An 18795-nucleotide genomic window follows, 5' to 3' on the forward strand; every position below is an offset into this window, starting at 1 on the left:
CTCATGGTGGGTTTATAACAAAGTATTAGATAAATAATCATAATATTCCGTCTTAAAAAATATAATTGATCGATTTAGCTAAGGCAGGTGGCACTATTACAAGTGCTCGGTGTTTGATAGTCTATCAAAGTTCTAAAATATCCGATAAAGCTTCAAGTAATCAAGCACACGTGCGATTAATATCGACAAAAATACTTTGTGGATCTGGGTATACCAGATAACTCTAGCTTACACCTACACTTGGATTTGTTGTGGTCTCCTCATATGTTTGAAATTTAATGAAACAACTCTTACATGTATTTTCTGACTTAGAAGAGCCTTCGAAAAGAATCAGGAGAAGCCGTATATTTATGAAGTCGTAGATGGATTCATTGAAATTTGAGGAATGCACTGCGACCTGCGGTGTACTGAGCGCTCTCCTGTTAGCAAAACATTTCGCTTAACTCAGTCAAATCAGAAAGGCTGGTACAGCTCTTAGGTTAAATAGTGCAATGTGCTCTCTCTCGGCATTTAATTTTCCCGTAGCCTAACACTTTCTTTTTGCAATTGAGGGGTAATCCAGTTGTATGTGCTATTTTGTCTCTGCAGTTTGGTCACTGAAGCTGATGACACAGATTTGTGAAAATGTATCCTAATCTGTTCAGATGATACCGCAGCCTTCAGTGACTTTTATAAAATCTCACAAGTCGCCTTAATTTTTCCTGGGAAAAGCGATTAGATTCGTGAAGCATTTTGTATCAAACTTTTGCAGACTCGCCTGTCAAAGCCCAGACACTGGTGCGTTTTCAATTGCCTCTTTCCTCTTTCTGTAGCTCCTCTCGTGAAGTGTGGTGGCCTACAGCGAAGAACTCTTCCAGTCCCGTTGGGCTGGTTGCCGCAGCTTCTTTCATCAGGAGTTTGACTGGCTCATTTCCATTGATGCTTCTGTGCCCAGGGATCCTTGATAGTAGGACATTGTTTTCGGTGGCAACTCTGTTAAACATTTGTAGGCCCTCCAGTACCACTATTGATTTGATTTCAACGACGAGATCGCTTGACGTGCTGCTTGACTATCACTGTTAGTGACAAATCATTCACCGTTATAGCTTTTCTCTGGAACTATCTGCTAAAGGCATAGATATCAGCTTGAAAAATCCTTGGAAACCTACCCATCGGTAGTGAAAGTTGGGTATGAGGTCCCCCTATACTAGACCCAACTCGATCCAAGGTCATTATTGATATTTTTCAAAAGGTCTTGGTCCCGTGAAAATATTAATTTTACCATTTATCGGATGGTACGCCTTAAAATCCGACTACCATCATAATGCGCGAGTTATTTGGCGACTTATGCTAACGCTAAGTTTGCGAAACTATCGATAATAATATCAATATATCGATTGTTTATCGGATTATCTAATCGATACATTCATTTCAATACTAAATATCATTTTTTGTTACAGTTTAGCGAGTTAGTTTTTAGATATCATACCAAGTTTTTTCATGTTTGGGCTGAATATCGATTTTTTTTTTGTTTAGAAAACTGTCGATGCATTTACGAAGATAGTAGGCATTACAGCCTAACAACAATGTAAAACTCTTGAAATATTCAAATTTTTTGAATTTCATGATATTGAAAATCGATTTCCGAATAAGAATTTATTTACGAGTGTTAATCGCGCTCATCTTCCGCTTGAAACGACAAGCCAAGTATCATTCTTCCTCTAACATCAACAATACAGCAAAACACCGCTTATAAATGTTGCGCAACATTTGTTGCTGAAAGTGAAAATGCACGTAAGTGAAATGAAAACAATTGCATGCGCAACACAACAAACGCACACAATCACAGGCACGCAACAACAATACAATCCACCACATGCGCGTTCCGATTCACGGCGTTCCACAGCAAAATCAAACAAAACAAAAACGGCCTCGCGCACTGCCTTTGCAGTTGACATGCAACAAGCGTTTGCCGCCGCCCGCACGCTGCAAATGACCAACAACACACACACCTACGCATGGCACACACACAGATACAGCTACAGTCCACAATATTTTGGGATACGGAACATTCGCCGACTGCAAGTGTGGACTGTATCCGACAGATACGCGCACGAATCTCGTGCTGCGTTTCGTTTCACATACTCGTGCATATGTGTGCGTGCGTTTGTGGGTTTCTTTTGGTGGTTCGGCCGACTGCCCGGTTTGGTGGCTGCGTTGCAGTTTCCGCCGATTGCTCGAGTCAGTTGCTAAACGTTTGCCGGCCTTTTTGGATGTCGAAAATCATTGTTGTAGCGGTAGTGTGTGCCGTACGGTTGCGCTCGGTCTCAATTCGTCGTTTACGTGCGGTCGATTTTCCTGCTACCTGCCCAATTAGTTGCTGAAGTAAGGCTCGCTAAGGAAAAGCGAGAATCGTCAAGCCTAGGCTTGAACTGCTCTTACTCTACACTGTGCAACACAGAGTAGGTAGACGCGGGTGTTTCTTTGTTTGTGTTTGTTCTAAGCGCGCGTTGTGACAGAGTTCTAACAAACAGAAAAATGTTTCACAGATTTTCAGCAAGTATTGGAAATTTTACGAAGAAGTGAATTTTTGTGGCAAAAAAAATCGTTCGCTGTGTAAGTTACTAAATGCTAGTAGGTACGTGAAAATGTTTGCTGGACGTTGGCTGATTGGTGTATTGTGTTTGGAAAAGGTTGGAAGTTTGAAACATACATTTTGAAAAACTTTTTTTGAAGTGTCTGAATGTTCAATTTTTGGAAATAAATTGGAAGTGTGAAGAATATACAAAAATTTTTGAAAACAAATTGTATAATAACGAAATTATTTGAATATTTTATGAAAACTTATGAATCGCCAATTCATGTTTTTGATTTAAGTTACCTGTGAACCCGTTCGTTAACCAATTAACCAAAGTATTAGCAATTATAAGTGGAACTTTTTATATGAATTTTTTGGAAAACTATTGGATGATTTTGAGTTTTTTACAGTAAAAGAACCATGAATTTAAATTTATAAGTTCTTAAGTGTAAAAGATGACAAAATGAATAAAATAATATGAAATGCAAAGTTAATAATGAAGAGTTGTGCTACAGTGTATTTTGAAGGCATTCTTGTATCTTACCATGAGTGAGAAATATCGCTAAATAGTTGAAAAAAATTAATGGATAATTGAATACTATAGCCAAAATGTTTATAGAAAGATATGCATACAAAAAATCTATCAAAATTCGAAAATGATTCTGAGCCATTTGAAGAATACTTCTTATGGTAGTATTGCTTATAAGAAGTCATATTTAAAACGTAGAATAATACGAGTATATGAATACATACCATGAACTGGTTATTTTAAGTTCGCTACGAAGTTTGTTACACCCAGAAGGAAGCGTCGAAGACCCTACAAAATGTATAGATGAATGATCAGCATGCCATATTTAGTCGATTTACTCTTGTCCGTCCGCCATTATATATCTGAATTAGTCTCCCAATGTAGTGAAATAACTGTTCAGATCGGAGTACTATAGAAAAAAAAAATTAATATACTACTGTGATCAAATTAAATTTTTAATTTGTATTTCGCCTGTTTTTTGAATAGGTTTTTTTCCTCTAGTAGGTAGTACTGTTAGTGATATCTATGCTAAATTTCACGTCAAAATATTCATTAGTATTTGAGATAAGCGTCGTTTTGTGAGGCTCTAAAAGTGAATTCTTCGATTGTTACTATGTCTGAATTTATTGAACAAAGAAGTGCGATAATGTACCATCTCATACTGCATTGGTCATTCGTGATCATTGCACCACATTTTCAACTAATATCGTGCAGCAACCACCGCATTCGCCTGACTTACCTTCGTATAACTTCTGGCTATTCAGCAAATTCACATGACCACTCCGAGGACACCGTTATGACTCAATTGAGGATATAAAAGCTGAATCGAAGAAGGCTCTGATGGCCATCACGACGAATGATTTTTCCAAGTGCTACGATGACTGGAAAATTCGTTGGCAGAAGTGTATTGCAGCGGGTGGGGATTACTTTGAAGGAGAAATGGACAAAATTCACCTTTTAATTTGATCACAGTAATAGCAAAAAGCAATTACGGAAGTAATTGCACATTTTGAAAAAAAAAAAATATTCGAAATTCTTGGAAATATTTTTTTTTCAGGGTGGCGCTTTTATATTAGCTAATAGGCAAGCAAAAAATATAAAACATTTTTTTATATTTTTTTTTAAACACATGTTCAATATTTGCGTTGCCAGGCATTCAAGAAATATTTTTCCACAAACATTTTACTAAAAAAAATCAAGACAATATTCAAAATAATATAAAAGTGTATAACAAATAATATAATAAAAAACTAAAATCTATATATATTTATAATAAAAATATTGAGAAAATAAACAGAAGATATTGCGCAAAAAATGTACAGAAATATTAAATTAAAAATATTGGATTATGAAATAGAAAAAATTGTGCAAAAACATGCAAAACTATAGTCAGAAACCAAACCGATACACCATCAGTTTTTAATTTTTCTTATTGGAAAATAATTAACAAAAATAAAAAAAAAATATTATAATCTGTGGTAAGGTAGTACGAGTTTATAAAATATAACGAAAAAAAATTCATTGTGAGATAAAAGTAAATAAATATAACAATAACAACTTTGAAATGTATTAAAAAATAAAAATAATTAACTAAAGAATATAAATAATTATAATAAAAATAAAAAAAATCATAAAACCAGTTATAGTTAAAGAGTGAAACAAATTTTATAATAAAAAAGTATTAAAAATAAGAATTAAATAAAATAGAAAAATTATAAAAAATAAATAATATTAAACACAATCAAAATATCAAATATAATATCAAAATATAAAGCAAAATAACAAAAATTACAACAAAAATAAAATATAAAAAATTTATAAAACATTAAAAAGAAGGCGAAAAAATAATGAAACTAAACCGTATATAAAAAGAATAAATAGAAAGTATTCTCATACATAGTATGAAAAAATATTAAATAAAAATTAATAATTATTATTAAAAAATTTAAAAAATAAAAAAAATATAAAAAAATTATAAAAAGATAAATAGTATTAAAAACAAATAAAAAAATAATTAAAACAAATTTTATGAAATAATAAGATCTAAATAAAATAATAAAAATATTTAGATATTAAAATAAAAGATTAAAAACACAACAAAAAAATATTAAATATATTTGTAAAGTAATACTAAAACTAATTTAAATAAAAATAATAAAAAAAAATTTGTAAAAAACAAATAAATTAAAGTACAAAAATTAAAAAAAAAATAAATAAAAATATAAAAAAATAATCAAAATAAAAAAAAAATTTGAATTTATTTATGTTAAAAACAAATAAAACATGAAAAATAAAAAAAAGTAAACCTGTAACAAATATTTTTTTTCTTTTTTATTAAATTTTGTTCTCAAAAATCATTGCAGATTGGCAACCACTGGTCATATTATTAGACTTAAGTGAAATTCTACGGTTTATTAAACTCAAAGCGCAAAACTAAACATAAATTTTTAGATAAAAAGGGCTAACTGGACTTGCTGACATTGAAAAGTGCAACAAAAATATTTTTAAACAAAAATATACACAAAAAGTGAAACTTAAATCTTTGAAATAAAAATAATAATAAAATAATGCAAAAATAATTTAAGCTTAAAAATAATTATCAATAAAATATCGCAAATATATTGAGATTCTACAACAAAATATTGCAAAAAATATGATTTAAACAAAAGAAATAAAGCAAAGTGCCACAAATTAAAGCCACATTGTTGCAACAGCAATTCACACTTGCAACAAAACAACGTTAGTTTGCTGAAATGCTAAACCGTGGCACTCACATGCAGTTATAGGCAAACAGCTACAATAATAAAAAAAATCGTATTGACAAAGAAGAAGTGTTTTACTGGCAGCCAGTGAGCGCCTGCAGCTGGACGACAGCCAAGTGCAAAATACAAAAACAAAAGCAAAAAGTGAATAGAATTATAAATCAAAATCGCGCAAATCAAATATTGAGTGGAAACGAACAAGCAACAAAGGATTTGCTACAACAACACGCTTGTGTTTGCACTGCAGTTTACAAGTTTCAAATAAAATGCAACAAATAGCCGACGGCAATACGCCACATGCGTTGGCTGCGGAGTGGCAACAGCAGCAGCGACGACGCCAGCGGACAACTGTCGCCACACAGCCAATGCTAAAAATACATACAAATGCTGCGTCATCGCTGCTAGTGCGTGGCGCGCTGATGTTGTTGTTGTTGCTAATGGTCGACGACAGCGGTTTAGCTGGAATGCAGCATGTTGCAGCGCTTAAGGGTAAGTTTGCCACACAAAGAACCAAAAAAATAGCAGAAAATACAGAAAAAGTTGAAAACAAAATTAGAAAAAAAAATGAAAAGGAGAAAAAGAAGGGATAAATAGCGAAAAAATTGGAAAATAAAGAAAAAATTAAAAAAGAAGCAAAAAAGGGAGTAAAGTAGAGAAAAAATCGAAAAACCAAAGCGCACGCAGCAAAAGTCGCAAGACAGCAAAAACCAAAAATAAATTGTGGCATTAACGTAGCTACTTGCAACATTAGGCTGCGTTGTGGCACGCACTTTACTTGCCACAACGCATTTTCCGGCCAGCCAAACGACAAATTCACCAAAATATCCTCTGTAGGTGTGTGTGTGCATATAAACTTCTTGCAAGTAGGCGTGGTTGTTGTCTTTTTTCCTGCCTTAAATGTCGTTTGTGTGTTTTGCTACTTCCTTAAATTTTGTTGTTGCCCCTGTGTCGCCTGTGACTTGTGCGCGCTATCAGTTGGCGCACACAGTTCGTTGCACAATCACAACCCCACACACATACATACTTATGTACATATATAAATTACATACAAATACAGCGTTGCGTGTCTGTCCGTCTGCATTTTGTCACAGATATCTATAAATAGATATCAAGCGTTGTACATCTGTAGACGCGCTGTGGAGCGCCAGCAAGATTTATTATTATTTATGTGCATGTGTTTGCATTCGCTTCAGTTCAGAATGTCAATGGCTCATCATTTGCCGGCTTAACGGCGACTGACTTTGAGGTTGTTGTTGCTTGCTGTCGGTTGCCGCTAGTAGCACGTTGATTAAGTCCACGAAGTTGTTTTGTTATTTTAATTCTCATTGTTAATATGTCTGTACAAGTATGTACATACACATATAGATATAGCGAGAGCTAGATCAAGATAGACATCCTAAATAATGCTTTATATTTTCGTTGTTGTTGTTGCTATTTTCATTTATCCCACCAGCTATTGCCGCACAATTAGTGCGGCTGAACTTTTGTAAAGCTTGCACTGACTTAACTTAGATTTATATAAGTCCAAATTTTATGTGCTCCAAACGCTTTTGTTGTCATTATTTGTGTTTTCATTATTTTTGTTGTTATTAGTTTTGTTATTATTATTTTTGTTGCTGTTTGTGCGGTATTAAATCATCAGCAATATTTAATAACACTGTTTATTGAAGATAAAACGTTATATGAACATATCTGTTGGTGTATGGGTGATATAAGTATGCGTGTATTTATATGTTAATAACTGTGTGTAACTCATCTTCAGCATTTTCCCCTACCCTCGTTTGTTTTCACTAGATTTTCTATAAGCATAGCAAGGGCTTATACATCATTTTGTTGTCATTTACCGTTAGTGCGCTTGCCTTTTGTGCTCCCTACCACTCAAGATTGCCTTTATCATACCTTTGGGAGGTGTTAAGTCAAAATGTTAAGTGCTCTATGCGCCACAACACGTGTAGTCTATATACGTATTGTATATAGAGTTTAAATTGTGAATGTACTTGCAACACAAGTGGTGGCAGAGAGCAACTGGCATAAAGAAATCTACAGGAACTATTACTGAATGGCTTTAAACTGAGATTTCTAACTTCTAGTTAAACTTAAAGTTGGCGTTTAGTGGTACTTCAGTAACATTTTTGTATGTTTTATATGTTGCAAGAGCATTTGGAATGATTTCTCACGTTTAAAAAGGATTTTCATTATTCCTCTCTTAACAATTTTGTATAAGAGGCCTCTAGTCCCCATTATCCAATGACGAAGCAGTTCTTACTAATATTTGTTACCTTTATACAGTCCTGGAATCTTTGAGATTTTGATCAGTATAACTTCTTTTCTACTAAGAAGCTGCTTATTTGTCGGAACTACCGATTTCGGTGGTATAACATAGTATATAGCTGCCATACAAACTGACGGTTCAAAATCAAGTCTTCGTACAGAAAACTATTTTATTTGTACAGATATTTCCACTAAATTTGACTTAGCGGTTTACCTAAATCAGGGCGCCAAGTTCCGAAGTAACTAGTTAGATCAGACCACTAAAGCATATAGCTGCTTCACAAATTGATAGATCGGAATCAACTCTCCATACAGCTCTACTAGACTAGATCCTTTGAGAGATCTGTCTTCAGACATCGAATACTAAATTCAGGTTTTTCATACACAAATTGTGGTCAGAACAATCAATTCATTGACGAAATACACAAATAAAAGGCGCGAGAAGATCTCCTGTATCGACTTGAACAAATTATAAGTCTGCAGTTAGGCTATCATTTGTCCCATTGTGCTCCCACATGTTAACCAAATTAAGCCTTATCCAGCATATCCATGGATTTGGTAAAAGAACTGATTATTTTCCATCTCAAAGTCTCCTAAGTTGGAGCAATGCAATATGTCCCGTCTCATACGGCTGAAGGCTGGGCATTCGCATAGATAATATTCACATCATTTTCCGCGCATTATACCGACTCCACTTTTATCCATTTTCTGTAGATCCTGCGTTGACACCTACAATTAAAGTAAGCTCTCCTTTTCCTAGTAGTAGCAGCTTTTTGAAAAAGCTGAAGTGTGGGGCTCCCTTTTTTCTAGAAGTGGAAGCTTTTTGGAAAAGCTAAGGCATGGGGCAGTTGCATACATAATTCCCCGAGAGGGCCAGCTCGTCTGCCTTTTCATTCAAGAGGATAATATTGATGAAATTTTTGCATTTAACAATAAGAAAAATAATTTAAAGCTGTTATGAGATAACCTATTTTACAGCTTTTTAACATTAATATCTAGTTCAGGAACCAATCTAAGTATTTTTGAAGCTATTCGAACACTTAAATAACCGAAATCTGTAATATTATGAAGTGTAAAGACTAATTTCCACAGTTCTATAAAATGTTTTGGTACCATAAAAGAGCTGTCCTTTCTGGGTATCTCGTTGTTTTAAAACATCTAAAACTCATTTAATAAGCTACAATAATCTAACGTTCGAACTGTCGGTGCTTCCTCTAACTCAAATACTCTTGTAGTGTTCTTAAATATTTCTTAGTTCATTGACATTAGCTGTCTTTGGAGATGCTAAGGTTTGGAAAATAGCGAAAGAAAATGAAAACTGGCATACATTTCTGCTTCTAATAGATTATTCCTTTAAAAGATTCACTTACATTCTTATATTATTCGATATGAGAGCAGCGCTTAAACTTAGCAAGCAGAGAAATGGCGAATCGAAGACATTTATTTGGTTTAGTTCGCACATGTTTCGAGGTGTAATAAAAGATCTCAGCGTAGTTATGATATGCTTTTTTAAACAGGTGAGAAAAATCTTTTCATGGGGGTTTTTTACATACATATACGTGGCGGGTCCCAAACCTATCACAGAACCTTGAGGAGGGATTTTTCGCCTTCTCTCTTTCGCTCGTATTCAAACGGGTATTTTTTGGCTCCACAGAGGATACTTGGTCTATGATCGGAAGTTAAAAGCAGCTTGGTCCATATAAAAAATTATCGTTTCTACCACTTCCAAGTGAATCGTCGCGCTCTGAAAACTTTCCTTCCTTGCATGAACTTCCATACATGGCTCCATCCTCTTTCAGCTATAACCGCGTAGGCGGTGTCTATGCCAATAAAGAAAAAGGAAGAAGAGTGAGTAATCAGAAATTCTAGATAAATGTTTTTCATTGTCTCAAATGTTAAGTAAAAGAGTTATATACAGCTAAGGTAAGCTAAAAGAAATATCACCAAAAGCATAGTAAGCAGAGAAGCAAAGCGCTTTAATATCTCACTGTCAAACTCTACTCAGATTCCTCGGCGGATCCTTTTTCTTCGAATCTGATAACTTAAAGAGAGGCCTTGAGCACATTTTAGTTATTAGCGTGGTGTAAAAAATGAAAATATGAAGCAAAAGTAATGGAAGTCTACAATATTATAATTTTTTTTTTATTTTAAAAGTTATTTTGAAAGATACTTAAGCTAACATCACAGCCTTAGCTCAAAAGCTGCCACATAAATGTATAACTTGCTCCACTACTTTTGACTACTTTTAGACAGTTAAGTTGAGGAAATTCTTCAAGGAAAGGTTAACCTTCTCAGCGCTACATAAATAATTTCAATAAATAAGTTGCCATTCAAAGTAATTATCTTGTAGAAAATTTTTGGCCAGCACAAAAAAATACTATAACTCATATTTCAACACCACTTCGTTCGCAGCGCTCTCGAAGCCAACAACAATTGTGCACAGTAAAATTAAATTCCATATGCAATCACCTACAAATTAGGCAGCACAATTGGCTCTAACAGACAGACAGACGTACATAAGTAACTACACTAATTTCACATCCAAATAAGCATTCTAAAACAATTTGTGTTGTGAAAATTGCCTGTTCAGATTCGCATAGAAGATTAGTTGTACTTGCATCATACATGCAAACACACCTACACATGCGGCAAAACACACAATCAGCGCGGCAGGCGGAGAACAGCGAGAAAATTGCCTACCAAAAATGACCTACTTTCAGACGTAATTTGACGGCTACAACTACAAATACATAAACAAATAAATGTATGTATGTGTGTGTGAGTGCCTGCGCATAGTTTGAGCTATGAGCGCGCGCACAGATGCTGGCAATAACTAATAAAAAAGTTGGCAGCAGCAAAATTGAAAATAAAAAGCGCATTAAAGCCGAACGGCTGAAGGATGCCCGCAACAAAAACAACAAAAAATATGCAGAATAGCAATTCAAATAAGCGAAAATTCGCAGAAGTATATAATAATAAATAGTGGGCTGCAAAAGCAGCGCGGCAGCGGCATAAAATATGTGTTGCAACATTAACGGAGAGTACCTACAGACAGGCGCGCTGGGTGCCACGTTGACCTGTGAACAAATGTAGGCATGAGGTTACAAGCGCACAGCGCACACGCGGCAGCCTTGAGCAGCAGTTCGCCTGCATTCTTTATTGTAGTTGTTGTTTTGGTTTTTGTTGTTGCTTTCTTCTGCTAGCCGTGAAGAAAGGTGGCAATTGCGCACATTGTTGCTAGTTTTGTGTATTTCTTATTTTTCTGCGTCCATTTTTTTCTATGCGCCCCACTTTAGTTGCATGCCGCATCGCCGCTTCCATATAACTCATCAAAACGGTCTCTTGAGGCTGACGCTTGTTCTTGTTCGCATACATATTGCACTATCACTACTAGCTGCCACTGCCACAAACACGCACACACACACACATTATTTGTTGCATTGCCGGCTGGGCTAGCTTGTAGCAGTTAGTTGTACAACAAATGGTGGCTATGAATTGCTTTTGCAATTGTTGCAGTTAAAAGTTGCAAGCGGCTAAGCAAAAAATTGTTATAAAACACTAACTACAACAACAAACAAGCGTTACAAAAAAGTGTAGTGTGCCGTGCAGCACAGCGTGTGGCAAGTAGTGGCGCTGGTAACACCGACTCTTAGCAGCACGGCAACAAGACAAATGGTCCCACGGGTGACATTACCCTTTTTTGTTACAAGGACACAGGCGTTGCAAGTTAGCTTATGCGCGCAACCATTTATGCTTGTTGTTGTTGTTGCTGTTGCTAGTGGTTGTTTGCTGCATTCGTGGAGATTGTTGTTGCTTTGAAATAAGCACGCAGTTTCCCCCAGTGACGCAAACAAGGATCTGCTTTGCTGATAGTGGCACTTGCAACAAGGCTTTAGCACTCGTTATAGTTGGTTGGCGTTAGCGGGGTGGCTGTTGGGCACGCGTAGCGGCGCATATCTGCAAACATGCGTGTCGTTTAGTGCTAGATAATTTTTATTATTGCCCAGCGCGTACAGGGATTTACTCGTTTTTTTTATTTTTATTTATTTCATTTTTAATGACAACTTGCACTTGCTGCAACAGTGACAACTAACGCATGGGTGGCAGTGAGTTGGTGGTGGTTGCTGCCAAATGGCATATAAAACGCACAATGTTGGAAAATAATATGTGTTCGGGTGACGCAAACCCGTTCACATGCAGCCTTTGACCGTTGGTGCTGTGTGGCAACTACAAGTAACCTTTAGGGAAGCGGCTTATTTTACATTTCTGTCAGAGATATGTGCAAATTCATGCATTCTGATTCAAAATTATTTTTTGGAACGAGTAGTTACGAACTAGTTTCGTGGTAATTGATTATGGACCAGTTTATTAAACGCTTTTAAAACTTTCATTATGTCTAAAAATTATATGTCAGCCAACTCAAATATATAATTTACGAAATTCTGAAACTAGTTCCAAGCTAGTTACTTCTACACCAGTTGTAATAAAGCTTCAAATAACACAAAAATGCTGCTTATCTTACAAGAAATATATTTACTTTTCGAAATTATTGCATACGTTGCAAGCGCTGAATTCCAGCAGGGTGCACAGTCACACAATTGCTGCCGCAGTATGCGTGTGCGTGTGAAGGTGTTGCATGGAAAATTATGTGCGATTTATTGGATTGCGTGTCACACTTGGCGCACGTCAACGCCTGTTAAGAATTGAACAACGACACCAACAACAACAGCATCAGCAGCGACGGCTGCAGGCACGCTGCAGTCACAGCCGGCCAACACTGAAGGCGATCACGTGCGATAGAGCGTTTGAAAAAACAGCGCAACGCCACGGTAAACAGCGGAAATTGCACGTACAACAACAGCAGCAACAGTAGTAGCGAGATAAATGACAACACGAAGCCATTGGCTGGAGCACCGCAGACTCCAGCCAGCGCTTATGTTGCGACACGTTGCCCTAGCAAATGACAACAATCAGCTGCAACAGCAGCAACAACAGCAATAAACATGCATATGCCCTGGCGTGTTGTATCAGCTTCGGCTATCACATACAGCTGCATACATACATACATATATATGTATATACTTGGTGATTGCGTGCAACATTGCTTTTTTGTCCTCAAAAATAATTTCGTTTTGATTTTTAATTTATTTCTTATTTTTATTTTTAATTTTTTTTTATTGCTTGAGTGTTTTAATCATTCTTGTTGTTGTTAATTACAACCTCAAGTCCGGCTTGTTCGGCGATGGCTTATCATATTTTTTAAAAGGCATTTAATAAGCGTTTAAACGGCGATTACTCTGGAACACGCACTCTCTAGGGGCAACTGCAGAGCCTTAGCATTATGTTTGAGGCACCAATGTACTAGAGAATGTGTGTAAATATATAAATATTGTAGTTATGTATTTATAGACATTCAGTTTGTTGCAGTCAGTTATCAGTAATACCCTTGTGAATACCATTAATTAAGTCTGAGTTTTTAGTTAAGTTAGTAGACTTTTTCTTCATCGTAAGCAGTTCGCGACTAGTTACGCTGAGTAATATTTGGCAAAGGTGTGAAAAAATGTCATTTGTGGTAAATTGATGTTAACAACTTTTACATTGAAGCCAAAAAAAAATCACTTTTCTATTAAAAAAAAGTAATAATAAAACACTACTAACTAGTTATTAACTAGTTCAAGAGAATTTAGATTGGAAGAATTTTTATACAAGGGCTCATTTATTGGCGCGATTAAGACGGGTTTGTTACACATTCCATATTTAGAGCGATTAAGCAAGTTTTAGACCAAGTCTGGGAAGTCAAAATGCAACCCTTAGAACAAAGGAGTTATCAAAACAGGCTTTATAAGCATGTGAAGTACTGCAATAAACTTTTGAAGTCAAGAATTGTGTTAAAATTAAAGCTGTGCACAAATTTTTCCATGATATGTAAACTAGTTACATACGGACTAGTACGTAACTAGTTTAACAAAAACATAAATTTTCGAAAATTTAATCAAATTAAATATTTTGACAGAGTTTTGTAATAAAACGGAGCAATTTAAAATTAAAACTCAAGATAAATATGGCAGAACATTTACATTTTATAATATAAAAAGAATGAATATTTTCAAAAATTTTTTAAAAAAAAATATTGAAATATCTTAAATGCAATTAAGAACATAAAAACTATAATATTTTTAATTCTTTAATTCAATTAAGTATACAAAAAGTAAAACATTTTAATAATCTTATCTAATTTTGAACTAGTTTCCAACTTCCAAAAGACCTAGTTCAAAATTGTTTAAAAATTAATAATAAAAGCATAATTTTGTCCAATTAAACACAATTTTTTTACATTTAAAGTTCAAATTAAAACTAAAATTGAACAAAAAAATAAAAAATATGACAAATTATAAAAATTTTATACAAAAATATTTGAATATTTTCAAAAATTTTCACAATTTATACTGACATGCTTGGAAAACGTTTAAAAAAAAAAATTATAAAATTAACGTAAATTAATATAATTTGTAACTAGTTACAAACTAGTCATTAAAACACTTTTGAAAGGACTAGTTTAAAAATGTTTAAAAATCAACCAAACTAACCAAAAATTAAATTATTTAGTAAATTTAATTTAAATTTGAACTAGGTAGAAACTAGTTACTAAAATGCTTCCAAGATTACTAGTTCAAAAATGGCAACAAAAAAATTAATTTATATCATATTTAGTACTACTAAGCACAAATTACAGGTTATAAAAAAAATAATATTTTTTCGCCCATAATTTTCAATTAGTTACAAACTAGTTACTAAAATGCTTCCAAAAATACTAGGTCAAAATTGTGTAAAAAAAATTAATTTAAACCCAATTTTGTTCCCTTAAGCACAAATTCTAGTTTATTAAAAAATTAATAATTTTCCACACATAATTTGCACTCAAAAATTAGAACCTTAACGGAAAAATAAGGTTATTGCATTTTTTTGAAGAAACAGCGATATTAGATATAAAAGTAGAGAATATGAATATGTATACAATATTTTGACCTTTTATAACAAATTATTTGTTTATTGTTCGCGCTCAGAAGTGTGGAATTTGAAAAGCTGAGTTTGGATGGAATTTCACACTTTCAAAATCAACGCTACATATACATACATATGTACATATATTATATGTAGCATACACACATACATATTACCATTACTATATTTTAATTAAAACCAAAATTTACCGTAAAATTCTCTATGTTTCAACTCAAAACGAGCGTTGTTGCACTAACTATGCAAATATGCCGCAGGACTTCCTGTCTGCTTCCCAAGCCATAACTGAAAAGAAAGAGGCAAAAATTGAAGAAAAATGCGCTTGAGAACATGAAATTAATTTTCGAAGGCCTACAGCCATTCTGAGTCACAACTACCTCCAACAACAACAACAAGCACACAGCTGCAAGCGTAGAAAATCGGTTGAGAAAGAGAAGTTGGGAAATCAGAAAAGCCATAAACATTGAAAAAGGTTAGCCGAAAAGTGCATTGATTTGCTTTGGCATTTGCATGGCAGGGCTCAACGTTGCACGGATGTGGCTGCAGCACTGCGCATTGGTAGCGCATATGTGTGAGTGTTTGCTTGCAACTTCGCATTTGCTTGGTGGTGTGTAATTAATCTTCCAACGAATTAGCAGCCGCCAGCTATGAAATAAAAAACAACAAAAACAATAAAAACAACAAGAATGAGGACATATGTATGTATGTGCTGGCTTGTGGCATACATAATTCAATTACCAAGCGCAACTTTGCTTAGAAATCGTTGAGAAGTGACGCAGCAAGTGAGTTGTAAGTAGGCAGGGGCAGGAAAAGGAGGCTTTACTGTACATATTTGCAGTGAATCTGCAAAAGAAAAGTAGAAAACGAGCCACAAATAATATTAATAAAAAACAAAAATTAATATTTGCAAGAAAATAATCCCGCATTAAGGCCACAAAAACAACAGCAATAAATGCAAATCGGCGAAAAACTGGCCACAACGCGTGCTTCCTGTTTTTCCACAATTTTCTTCTCACAAAAACCGTGAGGCACACTAACGCTGCCACCACTGTCTGCCTACAACAATAAAAACCAACTACAACAATTGCAAATTTTAATTACTTTTACGCGACGCGCCGCAAAAGATGATAGCTAATAAATTCTATGCATTTGTTGTTGTTGTGCTGGCGTTGGTCAACAGCGCTGGCGGCCAGCAGCTAAGCCCAGCATGACACAGCGCATTTAGACGAAATTATTATTGAAGTTTCTATGTAAATAAAATAAAATATTGCAGGTTGCAAGCCACAAAAAGTGGCAAGAAGCAAGAAAAACTGCAAAAAAAAAAAAAATTAAAATTTACAGCTATAATGCCAGGCGAATTGTGGTGCTGCAGCAATGCTTTAGAAATACATATGCATATGCAAATAACAACTTGCCACATAGTGTTGCATGGTCAGTTGGTGTATTTATACATATATACATATTTATGTGTTTCATGTATATGTGCTTGCAGCACAACGCTGACGTTGCGAATCAAGCGTGGCAAGCAGTTGCTTATGCTTGCAACATCTACATTTGTACATAATATTGTGGACAAGCCTTGAACATATTATGGAAATGTGAAAATTTTCCGCGCCAACTATTAGTCTGGTCCGCCTAACCTAACCTTGGCTGCCGCTACTTGGGTTAGGCTGCTGTATATGCAACTGCCGGCCAACGTCACTCAGTGGGCTTGCTGCACACACAATGTTGAATATGCACAAACACGCGTTTTTCACTTCTCACCTGCATCAAATTTCAACGCCCACTTTGTTGTCTGTCTCTCTGCTTTTACACTCCTACTTTAGTGCGTAGCCGCAAAACGCTTCCGCGTTGCATGCCACATTTTTTTTTGCTCGCAACAAATGAATTGTTTTACGCGTGGCAAGTGTTGCACTTATTTTCGTATTTTATTTTATATACTTAATGTGCATAATAAAGCGTACTCATCTTGACCTGTGCAGCCGTCATCAGGCGAAATTTGCATTGCAATGATAAGCATCTAAGGGGCGATGTTGCATGTAGTGGTTGGGAGTGTTATTCTTACATACAGTGTATATATTATGCAGCTGTGTAGTATTTGAAGAAGCGCTTGAGTCACTGAACAGCCTAATATGCATATTAACACTTAACCCTTGAGTGCAGTTTGGGGTATTGTGAGCACCTTCTGCCTCGAGCATAGGTCAACCAAGGTATGAGGTTCATTACTAAAGCATAGTTCCGCATTTTGTAGCTATAATAACTATGAATTAATTTTACAAATAAGCAAGTCGCCTTATTGTTAAGAAAAATGAATTTTTATGAATCTTCTGCGCTTGGTTTGCCACTTAAGTATCCAGAATATTAAAAATTTAAGGCGAAATACGAAGAAAATGAGCTGAATTCAAAACCAGACTTAATAAAATAAATTATTACGCAAGAAGAAAAATATTGTAACTAGTTGTTAACTAGTTTCAAAAAACATTACCATGTCACCAGTTGAGCACATTTGGTTAAAATAATGTTAAATATAGTTGAACTATATTGAAATATTAGAAATAATGTATAATTTAAATTTTAGTATTATTTTTAAAATATTTTGCAACTGGTTACAAAAATATATACTTTGCGACTAGTTGAGAAGTAGTCGTTTACTACTCAAACAAAATCTTATACTAAATATTTAAAATTTAGTAATTTTATTGTATTTTTCTAACTAGTTACGAAAGTAGTTACAATATAACTAGTTGCAGACTGGTTGTTAAAAAACTATTTTAACTCTTTAAAATTTGTTTAACTGCTTTTTTCACTTCTACATTCATAATTTCCAATTATGCATACATACACATATATGCATGTATATGTACGAGTATGCAACATGCATTTCATTCAATTATTCCCAGCGTATCGGCTTGTTGCCTAAGCAAATATTTACGATCGAATTCTCATATAGCTTATGCCGTTTGCAATCTTATCGCATTGGAGATGAAATTTAATATTTGCAAAATTTAAAGAATCTTCAAATCGAAAAAGGAAGTGTGCACTCAAATGCGCTGCGGAGTAAACAAGTGCTGCAACGCACACACACGCTCACATGCATACATACAAGTACACACGCACATATATGTATACCACATCATGAGCAAGCGTTGAGCGCTTAACGTCCTCCAAGCAGGCACTCTTAGTTTTATATGAACCCTGCAACGTACAAATGTGGCTGTTGCATGCTGCTGCACTTGACTCCCAAACACACACACACACACGTATACGCACGCAAACGAAAGAGATCAAGTGTTGCTGATTTCCTGTCGCGTTTGCCTTAAGCTTTTTATCAATGCTTGACATCTAATATCGCGCTTTGGAATTAAATTTAATAAAGCAACAACAACAACAACAATAATAGACGCAATAATGCAGCACTGCAATGCCACACTTGCACACCTAAGCTGCCGTGCGCAAATATTTGCTGCGTGCAACATTTAGCAGCATGCCTCGAAATTTAGTAGCTTCTATTTGCAACAATATGTGGACAATTGTTATGTTGCATGTGCGTGTATGTGTGTGTGCGCATGCCAGCGCGTAATAGTTGCAAACATGCGTCCGACATGCCGCTAACCATGTACGCCAGACACTCGGCTGGTAGGCAGGCGAGCTGGCCA

The 18795-nt window shown here is 35.0% G+C and overlaps 1 protein-coding gene across 5 annotated transcripts in view; it reads left to right on the forward strand.

Moving 5' to 3' along the window:
* Positions 1 to 18795, forward strand: part of LOC105225098 (protein sax-3) — a 183761-nt gene that overhangs the window by 34513 nt on the left and 130453 nt on the right. Inside the window, exons 1-2 of one of the 5 annotated variants that reach the window (XM_049459802.1) lie at positions 2211 to 2617; positions 5450 to 6337. The exons of 1 other annotated variant lie outside the window; for it this stretch is intronic. In XM_049459802.1, the coding sequence (XP_049315759.1) occupies positions 6115 to 6337 (223 nt within the window). In that variant the 5' untranslated portion in view covers positions 2211 to 2617; positions 5450 to 6114. Of the gene's footprint in view, positions 1 to 2210; positions 2618 to 5449; positions 6338 to 18795 lie in introns of those variants that run through there. 3 more of the 5 variants (XM_049459741.1, XM_011203435.4, XM_049459887.1) reach the window with 3 other exon arrangements.

Source organism: Bactrocera dorsalis, chromosome 1 (genome assembly GCF_023373825.1).
Source record: "Bactrocera dorsalis isolate Fly_Bdor chromosome 1, ASM2337382v1, whole genome shotgun sequence".
Taxonomy (NCBI): Eukaryota; Metazoa; Arthropoda; class Insecta; order Diptera; family Tephritidae; genus Bactrocera; species Bactrocera dorsalis.